The sequence below is a fragment of the Thermobia domestica genome, chromosome 4, assembly GCF_964235325.1.
Source record: "Thermobia domestica chromosome 4, izTheDome1.hap1.1, whole genome shotgun sequence".
In the NCBI taxonomy this organism is placed as follows: domain Eukaryota; kingdom Metazoa; phylum Arthropoda; class Insecta; order Zygentoma; family Lepismatidae; genus Thermobia; species Thermobia domestica.
The window spans coordinates 320,788,138-320,800,470 of NC_137457.1; the positions used below are offsets into that span (position 1 = coordinate 320,788,138).

The window sequence follows — 12,333 nt, forward strand, 5'->3', positions numbered from 1 at the left end:
ATGGGTTTTCTCACTGTTCTCTCTTCTCTTCCCACGTTTGGCATTTCATCATTATTGTTCAACCCGTCATCACTATCTCCCGTAACCTTGGTGCATAATCATGGAACATTAAACTTTAAAAAGAAATGCGGGAGTCGCAATTCGTTATTCTGTGTAAACTGGTGTTCGGAGAATAATGTAAGATAATTGATCGGATAGTTCCGTTGAATTAAAGGTTTTAGTAAATAGTTGTAACCTTGATCGAGTTAGGTGAGCTAGAGCTTTTGGTAGCTTTTAATTAGACGGAGACTGTGTGTCGGTAGTAGAAGAATTGTAAATAGTATTAGATACGTACTGCTAAGTAAACAGAGTTTAAAGCAGAGCCACTATCTGTTCAGTGAACATACGAGGGCCGTCCAATAAGTTACCTGCCTAGACAGGAAAGAATGCAGATAGGCCCATCTGGTCATTACTGTTTTTCTGTGTAGTCCCATGGTGGTCTATGTACCGTCGCCACTTTGTAGACAGCGAAGAAATCCCAGAGAAAAAATAGTCTTTGTCATGGTCTGCAAACATTGTCCCCGCAAGTGTTTCTTCAGGTCTCGGAAGAGGGAATAGTCACTAGAGGTGTTCGGGCTGTAGAGAGGATGATCCAACACTTGGAAACCACAGCCAGGAATTTGTCCTGAACCTTCTCAAAGAAGTCCAAGTCTTGGGATAGCTGCATCTGGCACTGCTTCTGTGCAGGCGTGAGACTTCTGGGGACCCGACGAGCACAGACTTTTGACACGCTCAAGTGGTCATGCAGAATCGTCAGGACGGGTCCTTTGGATATGCCACACATGCTGCTGCAATCTCGACGACCTTCATACGGCGATCCTGCAGAATCATGCTCTCAACTTTGCAGCACTGCATCCGCATGTTTCCTGGAGCGGAGGTCATCCTCAACTGACTCCCGTTCCCACTTGAATTACTTTGACCAGTATTTGACGTAGAATTCTGACGGTGCTGCATCCCGGTACACTTTCACCAGTCGCACGTAAATCTCCTTTGGTCCTTTCCTGTCATTAGTGAGAAACTTGATGACCGAACGGTGCACGAACTTCTGCATATCCAGTGTTCGTGGCGTTACACAAACATTCGTTACGCGGCATAATACAAATACTCTGCTTACTGCCACTGCCTTGTTCCGACTGACCTCAAATTGCGCAGCGGGGTTCCCCACAGTGGCCTTGGTGGGCGTGTCAGGCGTCAATATCCTTCGCCCCTCCCTTCCTGTGTAGATAGATAACTTACTGGACGCCCCTCGTATTGTAAAAACTAGCATCTGCTTATTTCTCACGACTCTCAGAAGAGTAACAGCTACCACACCAGTTTCGGCTTTTGCTCTCCACATCAGCTAAAATAAAGTAAGTATTGCAACCTTTGCAACCATCTGTACAGGTTCTAGTCTTGCTATCCATCAAGAATTTTCGGTCCACACGATTGTTCAGAAGCAAACGTAATTCCTGTTAAAGAGTTGGTCTCCAATTCTGATTTGTACAAACATTCTTACTTTTATTATTATTATTATTATTATTTATAAGTTCCGTTTTCATCACGGAAGGTGATGCAGATCAAATGAATTAAGATCTATGTCTGGTCTGATTTACAGGTTCCTTTTCGAAAACATGAGTCCAGCTCACGTCTACTATCGATGGAAGCTGTTCTCCATACTGCAAGGAGACTTGCAAAATCGTTGGAGGACAGAGGAATTCAGAATGTTCAAAGGTATGTGTTAATTTTGAGTGTAAATTACTTTATTTATTCAAGTAATTATTGTATATACAAAAGAAACTGGTAAAATACTTGGATTTATGAAAGTAAGGTAATATATTAAAGTGCAAAGTTTCTCCACGAAATTATTTTATCTGTATGAATTTCACAGCAGCTAAAAGTCTTTCATATTGAAATAGTCCTAGTCATCATCTAGAGGGGGTCTGGTTTGTTTGAAATTAAGAAATACAGATAATAGGTATGAAGGTAAGGAAATATCTTCTAATCAAAAGTGCAGTGCGAAATCAGTAAAAATTAAAAAGAACACACAAATACCATTTCAGAGGTTCCTACTTGTTCTCTAATTACCTTAGAGTCGTGGTTGGTATGTCATTGCTTTTAGAATCACTCAGGCTTTCAAATAATCCCACACATGTGCTTCACAATCCATAACTTTCGGAAATTTTCCGAAATGTACCGGTAGTTGTTTGGTGATTGTTGACGTCCCTAATATGGCCTCAGGGTCAGCTACCTGCGTAAAATGTACCCCAAAATATGTTACATGTCCTAGTTTATATTTTCTTTAAAATTTGATTGACGTATGGCTAGTCGGTATGAAGATAGGAAATCTTTCCGAAATACCTGGTACTGTTGACATAAGTCCAGGGTAGAGACCTGCACGGGCCGAATTTTTTTGGCCCGAGCCCAATCCAGCCCGAATGTACCTAGGCCCGGCCCAGCCCGGGCCCAAAAAGTTTTGGAGATTTTCGGCCCGAGCCCGGCCCGGCCCGGCCTGATAAGTTTTTTAAAATTCTTGGCCCAAGCCCGGCCCGGGCCCGATAAAGTTTAAAAGTTTCATTTTGTAACACTTTTCACGGGCACACTTCTTCAACGTTTGCCTTTATTCTAATTATCGTTTAACGAAAGCCAATAATTATTTAAAGAATTGCATTAATCGGCTCTAGCCCGGCCCGACCTGAAGAGAAATTAGTGTCGGCCCGGCCCAAAGAAATAACCCGCGGGCGGGCGGGGCTCGGGCCGACCCCGGCCCGTGCAAGTCTCTAGTCCAGGGTCCGCGGTGGCTCAGTGGTGGAGCGTTCAGCTCTGGTGCATGGAGTCCTTGGTTCGATCCCAGCTCGCACAAGTGAACTTTTTGGTGAACAAACACCGTGTGCGTGGGTTTTCTCGAGGTTCTCCCGTTTCCTCTCACTTTGTTCTTTCCATCACTTCATTCATTTCTCATCATTACCGTCTCCTTTAACCTAACCGCCATAACCGTGGGGCGTAAAACTCAGATTGCATTTCATTTTATTTGGCCTGAGTCCAACTCTACACCATTTACCTGCACAGCTATTAGAAATGAGTCGTCCGTTGTGTAGAATAAAAGAAAATCAAAGTGAAAGACAGTAATATTTTCATTTTGTGTGTGTGTGTGTGTGTGTGTGTGTGTGTGTGTGTGTGTGTGTGTGTGTGTGTGTGTGTGTGTGTGTGTGTGTGTGTGTGTGTGTGTGTGTGTGTGTGTGTGTGTGTGTGTGTGTGTGTGTGTGTGTGTGTGTGTGTGTGTGAGAGAGAGAGAGAGAGAGAGAGAGAGAGAGAGAGAGAGAGAGAGAGAGAGAGAGAGAGAGAGAGAGAGAGAGAGAGAGATAGGTAGTGTTCTTGTGTTTTTAAATTCGATTTTATGTGGTTTTTAATCTATAGGAGGGTCAATATGGAAGCCACCGCCAATGAACCCTTACACACAAGGCATGCCAGAAGAGTTAATTAAAGAGGTGGAAGAAAAGGAACCTAGGAAAGGAAGTTTATCAAACACGTAAGTATATTTGTTAGTATTGAAAATGACAAAGAAGCTTAATTAACGCTATATGAAAGTAGTTTTATACAAGTAACAATCGCTTATCTCTTGTTTTGGATAATAATAATTAATAAGGCTTGAATTTCTAAGATATATCATATTTTTATCCTGACATCTTATTACGTGTCTAGTTAAATATAAATACATGTCTGACTTCCGTGAACCTAAAAGTACGAGTATCTTCTTTTTTGTTATATATAAGGTATGATCAAAAATTACAATGAATGTAGTTGCACCAGTGCCATCTAACGATGTTGTATAAATTTCAACTAGTAAGCATGGTAGCCTGAACCTTTTGTACAGTCAGTGTTGACTTTGAACAAGTTGTGACATGTTAGTTGGCTTCCAGAGGCAGAAGAGTGAGGACATGTCAATAGTGTCTGTCACGCACCACATTAAGTTTTGTTCGAAGCTTTAAAAGAAAGAAAAAAAAGTGCCAAAGAAACTCACGAAATGTCAAAATCATTGTATGGCAATGAAGCGGTGGCATTGAAGACTGTTTACAAGTGGTATGAGCGATTCAAAAACAAGGAGTCGGTTGAAAACGACCAACGATCGAGACGTCCTTCGACGTTAAAAACAGATGAAAACGTCCAAAAATGGTATAAATGATTTCTTCAAACAGGCGAATGACTATTCGAGAGCTTTCGGAAGAATTGAACATCTTGTATGGGTCCGTGAAAAGCATTTTAACTGCCGGTTAAATGACAAAGGACTTCCTTCTTCACAAAAACGCACCGTATCACACCTTGTTTTTGGCCAAAAAGGTATTCCTGTCTGTTCATATTCGCTGTGCTCTCCAGATACAGTACCTCGCTGTGCTCTCCTGATATAACACCATGCGACTTCGTGCTATTCCCAAAATTAAAACCGCGCTTAAAAAGGAAAGCGTTTTCGCAGCATTCCTGACATTAAGAGGACCTCTACAGAGCAGCAAAACGCCCTTCCAAAACAAGTCTTCCAGAAATGCTTCCAGTCATGGATTCGTTGGGATAACTGCATTGCTAGCCAAGGACAGTACTTTGCAGGAGATTAAATCAAATTCTATGTAAGCTGTATTACTTCGTTTCTAATAAAATTATTCACCGTATTTTTTGATCACACCTCGTATTTAAATCATATCTTAGCTTGAGGTCATATGTATAGGCTCGAAGTATCATAAAAGCACATTTTTGGTTATATTTTAGACGAGTTTCACTTATTACTTAGAAATATGTTTGCTAGTATTAGTAACGAGGGTATTTGCAATTTCCTTTCTTTGAAGTATTTAGCCTTATGAGACCGGATTTAAAGGAATACTGTATAATGTGAGGGGTAACGGGTCTTAACCTGGCATAGCATCAACTAGTTTGAAAAGAGAAGAAAAATCGCTACCTCAACGTCCGTTTGTTTGTCTCTCTTGATATTGTAGCGTACCGTTATAAATTAGGATATAGTAGAATAACAAAGAAGGACCACTTTTCTTAGCAGTAAAGCTGCTAAAGAGCATTGGTGGCCACATGTAGATGTTTCAGAGTACTAATATGGTGTAGAATTTTTCTATTATTGGTAAGAGTAATCTCTCTATTATTGTTATCCAGTGCTACAAGGAAAACTCTGTAGCCTTTTCCTCAAGTTGTGTGTTACCCTTTTAGATTTGACCTTTGAGAAAAAAATCACTAGTTATGTATGTATGCATAACCATGTCTGTGCTGTGGCCACAGGACACGACATTGTCACTCAAAGTATGGCGTAGAGATCAAGGTGTGGTATGGTACAGGGTTCGATCTGGGAACAACACAATCGCTTTCACTTGGACCACGGGTTCCATTTTTAGATGAGAGTTCTTTCCATTGGCATTCAGTTGATATCCTAGGCCCCCTCTGACTGTCGGTTTTCCCTCCCTAACCAAATCTCGGGAGATGGGGCTCGATGATGGAGTTTCTGGCAGAACGATCGGATGGTCCTTGATACAACCATGACCAGAGTGGCAGCTCGGCTGACAGCAAGAGCCGTCGGAGAAAGGTGGTTACTAGAGACGAACAACGAGCTACCAACAATCAAGCAAGCTTCTATGACCTATGTATTTATCTATCGATTCTGTGGGTATCATGACGGCATGATGTAGATAGTTCCTCTCAGATGGCTTTCTTTCTGGCGATGATTATTTATCAGGTCATGCTTACAGCGGAGAAAATTTGGAGCTGATTGAAAAAGTTGATTTATAAAGAAATGATCATATGCTGATCTGGCGGCACATGGATGCGATAGAAAATTCTTTGCAAGCTGTTTTCATTCAAGTTATGTAGGCCTATACAAGGTGAATTTTCAAACTGGTTGTAATAAAAGTGTCGATGCTTCTTTCTTCGCTGTCTGACGCGGAAACCTGAAGGGCCATTTGGTTCAGTATCGGTTGGCATGCGATACCTCAACACTATAGACAATAGTATTAAAATTCCTTTGTTCATTTAGAAATGAGTAAGTACTTTGTGAAATACTTGTCGAGGAATTCTCGTTCGTGAACAGAATACGTCTTTAAATCAATGTTGTGGTTGTAGTTTTCATGACAAATTAGGAAATAATTAACAGAATACGCAGGAACATTGGCTAATTTACCGAGTAATATTTTGCATTTTCTGAAACTTTAAGCTGAGAAATTATCCTTACAAATATATAGAAGAATGTGTGTTTTCACATTTTTATATAGGAAAGAGCCACTTAGAACCAACAAATTTTCCACACAGATAGATCTTCACTAGATCTAATCGCGTACGAAATCCTAGGTCTTCACCAGATCTAATTGCATACGAAGTCCTAGATCTTCACCAGATCTAATCGCGTACGAAGTCTTAGATCTTCACCAGATCTAATAATATACCAACTCGTAGATCTTTACCAGATCGAATCGCGTACGAATTCTTAGATCTTCATCAGATCTAATTAAGTACGAACTCGTAGATCGTAAGATCTAATCGCGTCGAAGTCATAGATCTTCACCAGATCTAATGTTCAAAGCAGAACAGTAGGTGTCGACGCGACAATGCCATAGAAAGAAAATGAGGGCTGCAGAAAGATTAGTTTACCTTACCGCTAAACAAAAATTACTTTCTGAGAAAGATTGTCTACTCTGTAAATAAAAGTTACCGTTGCAGAAAGATTTTGTTCTCCGCAAATAAAACACGATTCACAACAATTCAAGTTTTATAGTCATGATAATATACCGGTAAAGTTGAGAGGCGCGAAAGGAAAGACTAAACGATACGTACAGTTGCCAATACGAGCGCTACAGAGCATGCAGCAGAGTCGAGACCCTAGCAGACAGCTGTTCGGTGGCGGGATGCGTGCTGAGCCATTGCGTGTTGCTTGGGAGCGCTGCCATCGTGGTTAAACGTAATCGTGATACTTAAAAAATGGCTACCTCTGGATGATTTGTGAAAGCTGGGGGGTCTAATTACCAACATTATGATTAACCGTCCTGCAAGTAGTGACTTCGTTTGATGAGATTGGCATAACTGATATGTTGTCTTCCATTCTGATAAATGGGCAATCGGCTGGTTACAAGGGAAACAGAAAATGTTTGAAAATGGCTTTATGACAGAAATATGGTAGTCAATACCACAACCATTTCAAGTCTATTATTTCTGGAAACAAATTAATGTCTAAAGAGATGATATTCGAAGTTGTAAGAAGGATTCAAAGAGACTTAAATGTCATCGCCATGTTTTAAGATGTTGAAAAAAGTACCAGTAATTCTTTTTTCAATAAATATATGGAGATTTCTTGATTGGTTACTTATTCAGATGTTATACAGCCCTATAAGGTTCCTATATACTTCTCCATAAATAAAAAAAAACAACCTATAACTAAAAAAAAGTTTAGAAAAATAGAATTGTAAAAACTTTTTTATTGGTTTTATGCGTTTAAAATTTTGATATAATTTTATTACGCCATTACCAAAATGCTTGCAAAAAGTTCTTAAATATTCCATAAGTCGTCACAGAAAGTTCAAAAGCGTTCTGCTTTGATGGATCTAATCGCGTAGGAAGTCCTAGATCTTCACCAGATCCAATTGCGTACGAAGTCTTTTCGATTTGGAGGTGAGGGGTGGGTCACACGTTCTGGAGATTCAAAAGGTAGAGTATTTCAGAAGCCCAAACTATTCTATAGTGTTGCGGGTTGCATACTATTCAGTCCGTGGGAAGAGCAGGCACCTTCTCTAGTAAAAGAATATTAGTTATGTTATAATATTTGCTTATATTAGTTATGTTATAATATTTGCTTTTGTATATCATTATAATATTATATTTCAGCATTATTTTGAAGAAAGTACGTTGTAAATATGACAGTTTGGAGTAGTGATAATACCTTGTATTGTAATATTTCTGTGTACGTGAGTTTTTATATATTATTAAATTTTATATTTCTTTATTTTAACAGGCAGAGAGATAGGTTGGAAGATATCCTGCGCAATATGCTTCCAGAAAGAACAAAAATTGCTGAAGCCATGGTTTTCTGTATTGAACATAGTGAGGCTGCGGAAGAAGTCTGTGAATGCATTGCCGAGTCCTTATCAATTCTACAAACGCCGATTCACAAAAAGGTACGACAAACATGCGTTAAATGTTTTATACTGCTGAGATGGGTACTTTATTTTTTGGTACTCAGTAATACCCCAAGAATAAAAGAACGTTATGGAGCTGTACAGCATTAACTCACTAATGATTTATGGAATCGTAGAGTAGACTAGGTAGCGTTAACGCATTGCTGATGGTAATTATTTATGATTTTTTCTGTTACGTAATCGCCTTTCTCTTTGTAGGGTAAAAATCAATAAAACTTTTGTTTGATACCTAAGTGTCACTGTTCCATCTCAGGAACCCCGAAAACTATGGATTCGACACTAATATCGGTCATTTTCGATCATCTTTAAATATCTCTCCCTCCTGCTCCCCTACTTTACAGCGTCAAAGTAAAATGATAAAAAACATCCGTGTTTTGCCATCCTCGTATAGATATACAGAGTGATTGTAGTAAAAGTCCCATTTTTAAATGCTGTAGGAAAAGAACCGCAGGTCAGAATGACTTCAAATTTGAACTGAATATACTTGAATAAGGAGGAAACGGTATGGCATAAAAAAGTTCCCAAGTGTATCAATAGATAGCGCTGTAAGCGGCATAACGAAATTGGATTCGACTACAAGAGACATTTTGAATCGAAATACGACGGCTTTGAGATGAGTTGCACATTAAACAAACTGTTCTGTTCAGTGTGCAGAATTGTTTCGGATTTGTGACAGAAAAAAATGACTTCCGACTCATTCAATAGTTATGTCACTGTTAGTGGAAAGCACATCCACCACGGCAAGGCCATACCACATTGGATGGGGAAAATCGGTTTTTAATTGTCCTTGGGCCAAAACCAAATAAAAAAGCACATACTGATTCAGTTTTTAATTATCCAAAATTTCACTTGTAGCCGAATTCACTTTCGTTATACTGTACAGTTTCCCCCTTTTTCAAGTATATTCTGTTTAAATTTGAAGTCATTTTTACCAGTTGTTCTTTTTCTACAGCATTTTGAAAGTGGGACTTTAATTATAATCACCCTGTAGAAACTTGATATGTAATATTTGCTTTCTAATTTCCTGAAATAGGAAGTTGATATGTAATATTTGCTTTCTAAATTACTAAAATTGTTAGCTAATTTAAACAGCATACAGAAACTTAAATATTTAAATTGCTTTGTACTTGTTTTGTGTATGTTATTAAACTTAATGAAGGTTATTTTTGTTGCAGATTGCAAGACTGTATCTAATATCAGACATTCTCCATAACTGTGGTGTGAAAGTGACCAATGCATCGTACTACAGACGAGGGTAAGTCACGTGTCTAGTTGTTACCGTATTAGCGAGTGCGTTTGTTTCTACAGAATATCTACAGACTAAGAAGGCAACAAATCTACTACCTCCGCAAATGGAGACACAAAAGTGGCCTACAGTTGTGTAATATAGGTTTTACACAGACGTTGAAACTCAGGGTAGATCGTGGAAGGTCAGGGAAATTGAAATGAGTCATGAATAGTCAGGGAATTCAAAATAGCCAGGAGTCAGGGAAATCGCTCTATTTCACAGAAAAGTCAGAGAAATCGCTCTACTCACAGAAGAATCAGGGAAATCGCTCTATTTCATAGAAGTCAGTGAAATTGCTGTATTTCACAGAAGAGTCAGAGAAATCGCTTTATTTTACAGAAGTGTCAGCGAAATCTCTCTATTTCACAGAATAGTCTCAGAAATCGGCTCTGTTTCACAGAAGAATCAGAGAACGCGCTATTTCACAGAAGAGTAAGAGAAAATGCACAAGTATTACAGTTGTTTACAGACGGTATGAATAAACCTCAAAATATCATAGATTCAAAAAGAAGACGATGAAAAGGCTGCAAAAAAGATTATTATCTTTAGAAATAAATAAGTTTAAGTAGCACCAAAAAGGTTTTAAAACTTTAAACTTCGAAAGGACAAATAAAATAAAAAATGTAAGATATTACCGAAGAAGAAAATAAATAATGATGTATGTTTACTTTTTTCTGTTGGAGTGTATATCGAATGCCAAGATCTTACGTTAGTGTCTGTTGTTCGGTAGTAATGTTTTATTGTATTTTAAATAGAGAAAGTTCGATTCATAATAAGAATTTACAGTAAGAAAGTAAGGAAAAAGAAAAGATAATAAGAAAGCGTTGGGCGGCTGTGGGAATGGTGGAAACTTATATATATATATATATAATATAAACTAGTTATAAATGACAGTGTTTGCGGTGTCGCGGATCATGCAAAATGTACTTACCGTATTTGCGCGAATATAGGCCGCACGTAAAATTTTGACACAAGATAATAGAAAAAAGTAAATCCCGAATATAGGCCGCATTCAAGGGCGTCGATCCTAGGGGGGCCGGGACCCCCCAAAGCTCATGTGGGCCACCTATTGTATTTATGAATATACAACATTTCGCATAATTTGAATGTAATTAGTCTTAAAATCCTCATATATATGCCGTCTGTATCTGAATGCCCTCCCCCCGCAAAATTTACAGAGAAATCAGCGCCCTTGGCCGCATTACTAAATTTACGAGATAGTTCAATTAGATAGTACTTTGAGTTGCATCTCTCTCCTTCCTCTTATTCAACTCTCGCATAACTAAGGATGACTCGTCAGCAATAGAACAAGTTTTTACATATTGGGAGGTCTTGTGACGTGACTAATTTAAGGTACAGTGTAAGGAGGTTGATTTATTCGAGAAAAGTTGATCATTTGGTTTGTGAGTGACGATGAGGAAGAAGCGTACTAGTTACACAGCAAAATGTAAACTTCAGATTATCTGCTATGCAAAGGAACACGGAAAACGGGAAGCTGGACGCAGATTTGATGAAAGGAACTTGGTCGGTGGTGTACAAGTGAAGGGAAACTCTTGAGGTTGGTTTAAAGGGACAAGTTTTGTCGATAGATGGCAGTACAATCTTCGTATCTCTTCCATGCATTTTTTACCTTTCACCAAAATTCACGATTTCTGTTACAAACTTCAACCTGCAGACTTCAAATTTTTAGAAAAGTAACTTCATAATCTATCGAAGGCAACAATCCGTGCCGATTTTTTATTTAGAATTTTCTTCATTGTTGAAATGGCATGATTCTTAAAATGGCATGATTGTTAAAATGGATATCCAAATCTTTAACAATGGAACTCTTTCAACAATGAAGAAAATTCTAAATAAAAAATCGGCACGGATTGTTTCCTTTAATAGGTTATGAAGTTCCTTCTCCAAAAATTTCAAGTCTCTACTGTAAAAGAAATTGTAAATTTTCGTGAAAGTTAAAAAATACATGGGAGAGATATGAAGACTGTAGTGACATCTATCGGCAAAACCTGTCCCTTTACACTAACCTTAAATAGTTTGAAAAGTCGGTTTTCATTTCGAGGGCAAAATTGCAAATAATCAGATGTGGAAAAAGGTTTGCTTGATTTGTAGTTTAAAACAGGACATGTGGATATACTGTTACAAGTGAAATGATTCAAGTTAAATGCTGGAAAATCATATGTGTATATATCATTTTAAGACTGACGATTTATGATCTGAGGGGGAAAATCTCAATTATAGGCCGCACCTGGATTTTTCAAGCGAAAATGTAGGGAAAAAACGTGCGGCCTACATTCGTGCAAATACAGTACTTAGTCACGGAAATTCAGGGAAAGTTAGGGAAATCAATTTCAATCTGAACTATGTAATAAGTTGATTGATTCTAGTATAACGTCACTTTACAGCACAGAGGCTATATTAAATGAAACCTGTGTAAAATGGAATTATAACTACTATTAGAGTTGAAATACTTCCACCGAGAATCGAGCCCGGGACTCCACGCAAGAAAGCATAAGTCACTGTGAAAATCTTTGACACTGGGTGTTATTCATTCGATTCTTATTGTAGGGATATGACGTAATTTTGCACATAAAGTGAATTTAAATGCCCGGCATTTAAAGTTCAAGACAAAATGGGATTCAAACCGTTGTTTCGTATGAAATAAATAAATAAATAAATGTTGCAACATACACTTTCAATGCTACCTTTAAGAAAAACTTGCAACATAAAAATGCATAGCTATTTTTGTGTTCTTTGGCACTTGAACGCTGTGGGTTTCGAAAGTAAATTTATTAAATTTGTTGCACGGGCCAGTCAGTAGCATGGATGTTACAAACGGGATTGTAATTAGGATGTGCT

General features: G+C 38.3%; 1 protein-coding gene across 1 annotated transcript in view; it reads left to right on the forward strand.

Annotated features, from left to right (window-relative positions):
* Window positions 1–12,333, forward strand: part of LOC145684375 (U2 snRNP-associated SURP motif-containing protein) — a 108,766-nt gene that overhangs the window by 71,335 nt on the left and 25,098 nt on the right. The window contains exons 12-15 of the mRNA XM_081756621.1: window positions 1,634–1,749; window positions 3,433–3,544; window positions 8,003–8,165; window positions 9,362–9,441. Coding sequence (XP_081612747.1) covers window positions 1,634–1,749; window positions 3,433–3,544; window positions 8,003–8,165; window positions 9,362–9,441 — 471 coding nt within the window. The remainder of the gene's footprint in view (window positions 1–1,633; window positions 1,750–3,432; window positions 3,545–8,002; window positions 8,166–9,361; window positions 9,442–12,333) is intronic.